Source organism: Ahaetulla prasina, chromosome 10, assembly GCF_028640845.1.
Source record: "Ahaetulla prasina isolate Xishuangbanna chromosome 10, ASM2864084v1, whole genome shotgun sequence".
NCBI lineage: Eukaryota > Metazoa > Chordata > Lepidosauria > Squamata > Colubridae > Ahaetulla > Ahaetulla prasina.
Window position 1 is genome coordinate 26,557,476 of NC_080548.1, and position 10,118 is coordinate 26,567,593.

General features: G+C 49.8%; 1 protein-coding gene across 1 annotated transcript; it reads left to right on the top strand.

Annotated features, from left to right (window-relative positions):
* Positions 1-357: 357 nt before the first annotated feature.
* LOC131204372 (interferon-inducible GTPase 5-like) lies at positions 358-5,544 on the top strand. The gene is made up of 2 exons (XM_058195594.1): positions 358-486; positions 3,782-5,544. Exon 2 carries the CDS (start codon positions 3,809-3,811, stop codon positions 5,042-5,044), a length of 1,236 nt encoding a protein of 411 aa, XP_058051577.1. The 5' UTR covers positions 358-486; positions 3,782-3,808; the 3' UTR covers positions 5,045-5,544.
* Positions 5,545-10,118: the final 4,574 nt, after the last annotated feature.

The following is a 10,118-nucleotide window of genomic DNA, read 5'->3' on the forward strand; positions in this document are numbered from 1 at the left end:
TTAAGGCCGTGTAGGAATGTGATCCAGTCCTCTCTAAGGAGTCTGGGGATTTGGGGGCAGAGATCAACTGCACTTTGCCTTGATCCCTCTGAGAATGACTCCTGATAGAAAAACAAGCATTTATATGCACCAAAGGGCCTGGTTGGGGAATTCTACGTGTGGATGTCCATCCAGCTGAAAAGTCTCCAAGTTTGGAAAAACAACAACAACCACTTGTTTTTTTTACAGGATCTGCCCCAGTATTTGCAAAGAACGAAAAAGTTTCTTTTTCCTGTAAATCAGCTGCTTTAAATCCTGACCCCTGTAGGAAGCTCAGATTTGTTTGGCAGGATTTAGTCATGCAAAAATGGGAGGAACGTTTTAGGAGCTTAAGGGTATATTAGAGAGGTGCAGTCCTTTTGACCTGTGGAGTCTGGCTGTTTTTGCAAAGAGATCCACCCCAGCCTGCTTAGAGACCTTTGAGAATTACTTCTTTGAAAGAAGCAAGTAAGTATTTGTATACCTTTCCCCTCTCTAGGTATAGCTATGGTAGATTCTGTACTCCTCGCTTTTCAAACTCCATTGTCTTTTCAGCTTCTGCTGATCTTCCTAAAAAGGAGCCTTCAATATAATTTCTTTTCTACTAAAGAATGTGTACCTTGTACCTAGGAAGCTGCGAATGGCTGAAAACCCTTCAGGTTTAGGAAATGCGTGCACCCCTTCGTCCCTCATTGCTGAACCCAAAAGTTTTTTTTATAGATGGCTCTGGGGAATCAGACGGAGGTGCACCTGAGTTTTCTCTCCCTCATTTCATGATGCCTTCTTTGGGTTTACACTGGATTTTGGGTTGGAGTTGAGTGCGGTCAGTAAATAGATTGGGTTTTGTTTGTGTCAGGCAGATATTTTATCGACAAGAAAGGAAAGCAATGGAATATGTATTGAAGAAGGAGAAGGAGAAGGAGGAGGAGGAGGATGAGAAGGGAAAGGAGGAGGAGGAGGAGTTGAGTGCAATTAGTAAATAGATTGGGTTTTGTTTGTGTCAGGCAGATATTTTATTGACAAGAAAGGAAAGCAATGAAATATGTATCGAAGAAAGAGGAGGAGGAGGAGGAGGAGGAAAAGGAGGAGGAGGAGGAGAGGAGGAGGAGGAGGGAAAGGAGGAGGAGTTGAGTGCAATTAGTAAATAGATTGGGTTATGTTTGTGTCAGGCAGGTATTTTATTGACAAGAAAGGAAAGCAATGGAATATGTATTAAAGAAGAAGAAGGAGGAGGAGGAGGAGGAAAAGGAGGAGGAGGAGAGGAGGAGGAGGAGGAAAATTAGGAGGAGGAGAGGAGGAGGAGGAGGGAAAGGAGGAGGAGTTGAGTGCAATTAGTAAATAGATTGGGTTATGTTTGTGTCAGGCAGGTATTTTATTGACAAGAAAGGAAAGCAATGAAATATGTATCGAAGAAGAGGAGGAGGAGGAGGAGGAAAAGGAGGAGGAGGAGGAGAGGAGGAGGAGGAGGGAAAGGAGGAGGAGTTGAGTGCAATTAGTAAATAGATTGGGTTATGTTTGTGTCAGGCAGGTATTTTATTGACAAGAAAGGAAAGCAATGGAATATGTATTAAAGAAGAAGAAGGAGGAGGAGGAGGAGGAAAAGGAGGAGGAGGAGAGGAGGAGGAGGAGGAAAATTAGGAGGAGGAGAGGAGGAGGAGGAGGGAAAGGAGGAGGAGTTGAGTGCAATTAGTAAATAGATTGGGTTATGTTTGTGTCAGGCAGGTATTTTATTGACAAGAAAGGAAAGCAATGGAATATGTATTAAAGAAGAAGAAGAAGGAAGAGGAGGAGGAGGAGGAAGAAGAGGAGGAGAAGAGGAGGAGGAGGAGGACTTGGGTGCAGTTAGTAAATAGATTGGGTTATGTTTGTGTCAAGCAGATATTTTACTGACAAGAAAGGAAAGCGATGGAATACGTCTTAAAAAAGAAGAAGAAAAGCTCAGGAGAGTTGAATAGTGTCAAGGGGTATGTGCTGATTTTGTCTAGCTGAGGAGAAGAACATCTGGAAAGCTGTAAAGGTAGTCCTCGACTTACAACAGTTCATTTAGTGGCCGTTACAACGGCACTGAAAAACGTGATGTACCACTGTTTTTCACACTCACGAGCTTTGAAGCCTTCCCCATGATCGCGTGATCAAAATTCAGACCGCTTGTCAACCGGTTCGTACTTATGACCGTGGCTGCGTCCCAAGGTCATGGGATCCCCTTTGGCGAATTCTTGACGAGCCACGTCAACAGGGAAGCCAGATCTGCTTAATTGTGTGATTAAGTGATTATCAACCGCAGTGATTCACTTAAACAATTGTGGCAAGGAAGGTTGTAAACCCCAGGGCAAATCTCACTTCACAAATGTCTCAGTTAGCAACAGAAATTTTGGGCACGATGGTGGTCATAAATCCAGGGCTACCTGCAGTTAATAACAGGCCTGCATAACGTTTGTGCCAATAATTTTATCCATAAGCAAAAAAGAGAATATGTATTTTTTTAAAAAAAAAGAAAGAAAAGGAAATGCCCAGGAATTTAGAGGGATGTCAAGAGGAGGAGTTGGCTTTGTCTGACCCAGGGGAGGAGAAGATTTGGAAAAATTCTCCCTCTCCTGATTGGCTTTTAATCTCCCCTCCCCCCCACACTTTAGACCATGATCCGGTGCAATAACTGACGTTGCAATTATGAAAGGCACCAGTTCATTTCTGGGCCCAAAGTTTTTTTGAGGATGGTTTTGGGGAATCAGCCGAAGAAGCAGCAGCCTTTTCTCCCCCCCCCCTCACATTTCATGGTATCTTCTTTGGTTTTACACTGGATTTTGGGTTGGAGTTGAGTGCAGTAAATGAATAGATTGGGTTATGTTTGTGCCAGGCAGGTCTTTTATTGACAAAAAAGGAAAGCAATGGAATATGTATCGAAGAAGAAGGAGAATGAGAAGGAGGGGGGGAGGAGGAGGGGGAGGAGGAGGAGGAGGAGAAGGAGAAGGAGAAGAAGAAGAAGAAGAAGAAGAAGAAGAAGAAGAAGAAGAAGAAGAAGAAGAAGAAGAAGAAGGAAGAGGAGGAGAAGGAGAGGAGAAGGAGAAGGAGAAGGAGGAGAGGAGGAGGAGGAGGAAGAAGAAGAAGAAAAGAAGAAGAGGGAGAAGGAGAAGGAGAAGGAGAAGAAGAGAAGAAGAAGAAGAGGGAGAAGGAGAAGGAGAAGGAGGGGAGGAGGAGGAGGAGAAGAAGAAGAAGAGAAGGAGGAGGAGGAAGAAGAAGGAGGAGGAGGAGGAGAGAAGAGAAGGGGAGGAGGAAAATGTGGAGGAGGAGGAGACGGAGGAAGAGGAGAAGAGGAGGAGGAGGGAAAGAAGGAGGAGGAGGAGGAGAAGAAGAAGTAAAGGGAGAAGGAGAAGAAGAAGAAGAAGAGCAGCTCAGGGGTTTTGCTTGGTGTCAGGGGAGGGGTATTGTTTTTTTCTGGCTAGGGAGGAGAACATCTAGAAACTTTCCCCTCTCCTGACTGGCTTTTCATACTTTGGCTGCTGGCCATCCTCTTCTTATCTTCCCTTTCACTTTCCCCAGCATCAGAGTTATCAGCACAGAGCTGGGTCTTTACATCAGGTTTCCAAAGTAGGATAATTTGAACCTGGACCTTTGCGCCTCGTTGAGAATTCGGGGTTGATTCTTTTTATGATCCATTAGTTTGTTTTCTTGGTTGTCCATGGTATTCTCAGGGGTCTTCTCCGACCACAAATCCAAAGTGCCTGAAGTAGCTGAGAAAAATCCCAATGTCTCTTTTCCTTTCCAGATAATCTGCACAGAACAAAGAGCAACTATGGGCAATCTAGTTCTAAAGGATTTTGTAAGGATGGAATTTGAAGATTTGAAGAACGATTTGAATCAAGGCAACATCCCCAAAGTGGCAGCAGAATACCAAAAACAGTTAAATGAAATGCAAAATCTGCCCCTTAATATCGGAGTTACTGGAGATGCTGGTGTTGGGAAATCCTCCTTTGTCAATGCCTTCCGAGGAGTAAATGATGATGATGATGAAGCAGCCGAGGTTGGGCCAGGAAAAGAAACCATGGAGCCGAAGGCATATCCTCACCCTTCATTCCCTAATATAAAAATATGGGACCTTCCAGGGATCGGAACATATAAGGTTAAGGCAGCGGAATATCTGAAGAAAGTCCAATTTGAAAGTTATGATGTCTTTTTTATGGTTATTTCTTACCGTTTCACTGAAAACAATACTATGCTGGCAAACGAAATACAAAGAATGAGGAAGAAGGTTTACTATGTTTGCAGCAAAATAGATATCACTATCGACAATGAAAAGAGGAAAAGGAAATTCAATGTGGAGGACACCTTGGCATCCATGAGGAAATATTGTGAATGTAGCTTGAAAGAGGCAGCTGGGGTTTCCTCAAGTGTGTATCTGATATCCAACCGGGAGGTACACATGTATGATTTCCCTCTCCTGCAAGAGAGAATAGCTGCCGAACTTCCTCACCACAAGAAAGGTATCTTAACACTATCCTTGCAGATTTTCTCAGAAAATGAACTGATGTGGAAAAAAGAGCTAATGAAATCCTATATAAAAAAGGTAGCATTGGTATCTTGTGCTTTTGGAGCAATGCCTGTCCCTGGTCTCTCTATGGCTTGTGATGTTGTAATTTTGATAGATGCTCTGAGACTTTTCTGCAAGGTGTTTGGCTTAGATGACCGGTCCCTCCGTTTTCTGGCACTTCAGACGGGAAAAGAATTTGAAGAGCTGAGGTCGGCTATCAAGAAAACCCCGTTAACCAATGCAATCGATGCGGAATTGGTGTTTTCTCTCTTGGTGAAGTCATCTCTCTGGGTTGCCGTGTCGCTTGTGGAACTGGCTCTTGATTTCATACCTGTTATTGGGTCTCTGTTTGGTGGAGTGAGTTCATATGTTGTCACGTATCGTTTTCTGAACAGCTTTCTTGATGATGCTGTGGAAGATGCCCGAAATGTTCGTGCAAAGCTTCTTCAGCAACCAGAATCCCAGGAAAAGTTTAAAGTCACCTCCCAAAACCTCCTTTGAAGGAAGCAGTCAAACATTTCATCCAAATGAAACAGATGGAGGGAAATAATAACGTTTCAATGCTTTTTTAGGAAAACCTATTTTTTCTGTTTTTAAGAATTCTCTGATTGAAATATGTTCTTGATCATCCAGAGGGCAAATGAATGTCCCTCTTTGTAGATATCTCCATGGGAAGTCCAAAATTAAATATTTATCTATATTGCTTGGGGGTGGTTGCATTTTATCTTTTTCTTTTTTTTCTGTTCTATTTGTAACAATTTTAAATAACAAAACAAAAGAGAATTTGATGAGAATTTGAAGCTGCATATTTCATAGCAGTTTTTGAAAAATATCACGAAAAAACCCCCCAATATACTCTGCTCCAAATTGTCTCATTAATGTTATAATCATTAATTCCATAACTTCCGTTATTATCTATGTATGCACAAATTGTTTTTGGAGATATATTTCTTCTTTAAATAAAAAGATTTTTAAATAAAGTTTTGAACGCAGGTTTTGATTAATGAAATTGAAGGGGGAATGCTAGAGAAGTTACTAAAAGCCACTGGACCCGGGGTGGAATTGCTCCCGGTTTAGACTGGATCAGCTGATCCGGTAGTGATGGCGGCGGGTGGTTCAGAGAACAGGGAGCAAAAATCCCTGAGCCCCCCCACCCCCCCAGGCTCCAGAGAATCAGGCCTTGCCGGCCCCTCCTCCTCCCTTTGAGTGGGTGCCAGGGAGGGAGAGGGCTCAAGAGAAGCAGGGCTTGCCAGGTCTTCTCCCTCACTTTCTGAATCATCCGAGTCCAGGAGTCCGGGTCCAGGAACCTGGGTCACAACACTATCCCTCACCGCAGGGCCCTTCCCCCGGGGCTGACGATCGGGATGCAGTCGGGCTGGGTTCTGCTCATGGAAGGCCTGCACCAGGTCAGGGGCATGAACGTCGGAGGCATCTACCCAGGAGAAATCAGTCCCGTATCTCTTCCACGCGATCAAATATTGGAAACGACCCTTCAGCCAGCGGGAGTCTCGTACGCTGTGGACTTCGTATTCCTCCGACCCGTTCTCGGCGACAGTGACGGGTGCTGTTGGGCACCGAAGGGGACTCGGTGTGGCCTCAGGAACCAGAAGGGACCGGTGAAAGACGGGGTGGATCCGCATGGATCGTGGCAGGGTCAGTCGGTAGGCTACCGGGTTGATGACTGCCTCGACAGCGAACGGGCCGATGAATCGGTTGTCCAACTTCTTTACCGGGCGGTCGGACAGGAGGTGTTTGGTGGAGAGCCACACCCAGTCTCCAACTGCCAGCGGGGGCGTTGCCCGTCGGGAGTGGTCAGCGGATCGTTTGTAGTCCTCCTTTGCCCGATCCAGCTGCTGACGTACCAACTGTTGGACAGCATGCAATTCCGTCAGGAAGGTCTGCGTTTCGGGAACAGGAGAATCCGGTGGTGCCAGAGGGAAGAGCCGCGGATGGTACCGCATTGGCAAAGAATGGGGTCATCTGAGTAGAGGTGTGCTGAGAGTTGTTAAAAGCAAACTCCGCCAGGGACAGGTAATTGGCCCAGTTGTTCTGTTGCTGGTTGATGAAGCAACGGAGATACTGTTCCAGGATACCGATGACCTTCTCTGTACCCCCGTCGGTCTCCGGATGGTGTGATGACGACAGACACACCTGCACCTCCAACGCAGCCATCAGGCTCTTCCAGAAGCGAGCTGTGAACTGAACTCCGCGGTCCGAAACCACCCTGTCAGGTAGACCATGGAGGCGGAAGATGTGCTGCAGAAAGAGACGGGCCGTTTTTGCGGCTGTGGGCAGTCCGCGGCATGGGATGAAGTGTGCCATCTTGGTGAGCATGTCCACCACCACCAGCACCGTGGTGAACCCAGAAGACAGCGGCAGGTCCGTCAGGAAGGGCCGGTTTAGCTCTGCCTGGTAAGGCCTGTTATTAAGAACACAAAGCCTGCAATTACTGCAGGTTCGAGCCCGGCCCAAGGTTGACTCAGCCTTCCATCCTTTATAAGGTAGGTAAAATGAGGACCCAGATTGTTGGGGGGGCAATAAGTTGACTTTGTAAATATATACAAATAGAATGAGACTATTGCCCTATACATTGTAAGCCGCCCTGAGTCTTCGGAGAAGGGCGGGGTATAAATGTAAACAAAAACAAACAAAAAAAAAACAAGTCCATGGAGATCACCCCCCAGGGTCTGTCGGGTGTCGGCAAGGGCTGGAGGAGCCCGGGAGGGGCCCCCGTGGCGGCCTTGGCTTGCCAGCACGGTATGCAGGATGTCACGTAGGCATGTACATCATGCTGCACTCGGGGCCACCAAAAGGTTCGTGTCACCAGGTGGAGGGTCTTGAAGAACCCAAAATGTCCTGCTGCAGGGTTGTCGTGGCACTGGGTCATGACGAGGGCTCGGAGTGGTCCTATGGGCACATATAATCGCCCCCGAAACTTGAGTAAGTCCTCCTCCAAGGTCCAAGGAGACGCGGGGCCCACCTTCGCTCTCCTTTGCTGCGACCAGGCGTCCTGGTGCTGCGCCTCTCGCACCTGGGCCCGCAAGTCCACTGGTTCCCGTGCTGCGGCCAAGGCTTCTGCCGGCAGCACTGTCCGTGGAGGAAGGGGGTCCTTGGCGCAGAGGTACTCTGGCTTGCGGGACAGGGCATCCGCCCTCCGGTTGTGACCTCTGGGAATGTAGGTCACGCGGAAGTTGAACCGGGCAAAAAACAACGACCACCGGATCTGCCGCTGGTTCAACTTCCGAACTGTGGTGAGGTGCTCGAGATTCCGATGGTCCGTTCGGACCTCCACCTGATGTTGGGCCCCCTCCAGATGGTGTCGCCAAGCCTCGAATGCAGCCTTGATAGCCAGCAACTCTTTTTCCCAGATAGTGTAGTTGCGCTCGGAAGGATTGAGTTTCCGGGAGTAGTAAGCGCAGGGAAAAAGTGTGCCGCCATTCGTCGGAGCCTGTAGCAGCACCGCTCCCAGAGCCACGTTGGACGCGTCCGTTTCCACCACAAAAGGCCGGAGCGGGTCGGGATGCCTCAGGACGGGTTCTGTGACGAAGGTTTTCTTGAGGGCTGTGAATGCTTCTTGCTGTGGGGGACCCCACCGGAACGCAACCTTCTTCCTGAGGAGCTGGGTAAGTGGAGCCGTCAGTGTGGCAAAGCCCGGGATGAAGGTCCGGTAGTAGTTGGCGAAGCCCAGCAGGCACTGAACATCCTTCACCCGACGAGGGGCTTCCCAGCTACACAAAGCTTCTACTTTGCATGGGTCCATGGCTATGCCCTCGGGCGAGATGATATGCCCGAGGAATTCTATGGAAGTCCGGAAGAAGACGCATTTCTCCAGCTTCGCATTGAGTTGTTGCTCCTGCAAGCGTTGCAGAACCAGACCAACGTGTCGAAGGTGGCTTTCCCTGGACCGGGAGTAATCAGGATGTTGTTCAGGTAGATAACCACGAACCGATCCAACATGTCTCGGAACACGTCGTTCATGAAGTGCTGGAAAACGGCGGGAGCGTTGGTCAACCCAAATGGCATGACAGTATATTCGTAGTGTCCGTATTGGGTGCCGAATGCCGTCTTCCATTCGTCTCCTTCTCGCATCCGCACCAGGTTGTAGGCCCCCTGGAGATCGAGCTTGGTGAAGATCGTGTCCTCCCGCAACCTCTCCAGTAGCTCCGGGATGAGCGGCAGGGGGTAGCGATTCCGTACCGTAATGGCATTTAGCCGGCGGTAATCACAGCACAGGCGCAAGTCCCCTGTCTTCTTCTTCACAAAGAGGACCGGGGCCGAGAGAGGGGACTTTGAAGGCCGGATGAACCCTCGGGCCAGGTTTTTGTCCAGGAAGTCCCTGAGGGCGGCCAACTCGGGCTCCGACATGGAATACAGGCGTCCCACAGGCAGTGGTGCGTTGGGCAGAAGGTCCACGGGGCAATCGTAGGGCCGATGCGGGGGTAGTCGGTCCGCCTCCTTCTCGCTGAACACGTCGGCGAAGTCCGTCAGCTCAGGAGGCAAGGTGATGGCAGCGGTGGGGACGTTCTGGCCGGCACAGGTGTGGCGGATGTGATCGACGCACTGCAGACTCGGGAAAGAGATGGCGTTCGCGACCAGGCCACCTGAGGATCGTGGGTCCGAAGCCAGGCCAACCAAGGACCAAGGGAAAATGAAGGTCCGCCATGATATAAAACTGGATCGCCTCCTCATGGTCCCCAATAGCCAGGCGCAAAGGCTGGGTGGCAATTTTAATGGGGCCGGACACCAGTTCTCGTCCATCAATTGTCTCTACCGCATCGGAGGGTCCACGGAACCACGGGACCGCAAACTGGGTCACAAAGGCCTGGTCCATAAAGTTTGTTGTGGCCCTGAGTCCACCAGCGCATGCGCCTGGAGCCCGTCCGACTGGTTCCCCAACCATATCCGTGTGTCCAGAATCAGATGCCGAGGGGCCCAGAGTCTACTTCCATAGCGTCCAGTGGGGGCTTAATGCGTGCCCGACCTAGGGTTTCCCGAGGTCGGGCCTGCCCGCTTCCCGATTGGTCACGCTGTGATTCGGGGACGGCGTCGTGCCCCACTTCGCTTTCTGGGGCAAGAAGCGGTAGTGGCGGGCTCCCACAGTACAGGCACAATCCCCTTGGCGCCTCGGTTCCGCTCCTGGGCTGTCAGGCGAGGTCTGGCCGCTCCCAACTCCATGGGCTCTTCCGCAGCGGTTACAAAACGTGGGGCGACCCTGGGTGCTGGTGGTGCAGGAAGTGGGGTGCAGATGTCGACAGCGGGTCCCGGGGGGTGCGACAGGACGGTCGCCATTGCAGACGGGCATCGAGGCGGAGACAAAGGGCACCAAGTTGTCGAGGTCATGGCGCCTCCACCGGGCCAGCTCGTCTTGCAATTCCTCTGAGAGTCCCTCCTGAACGCTGGCGTCCATCAGCGCTGCATCATTCCAGTCAGAGTCCTGGCACAAAAGACGAAATTCGGCGATGTACTCGTGCAGGGGGCGTTCCCCTTGACGGAGTCCCTTAAGGCGCCTGGTTGCTGTCAGCATTCGAACGGGGTCCTCATACATGGTGCGCAGGTGCTGCCAAAAACGCTGTTG

What these genes read in the sequence shown, in the direction of transcription:
- LOC131204372 (XM_058195594.1), top strand. Translation starts at nt 3,809, where the DNA reads ATGGGCAATCTAGTTCTAAAGGATTTTGTAAGGATGGAATTTGAAGAT.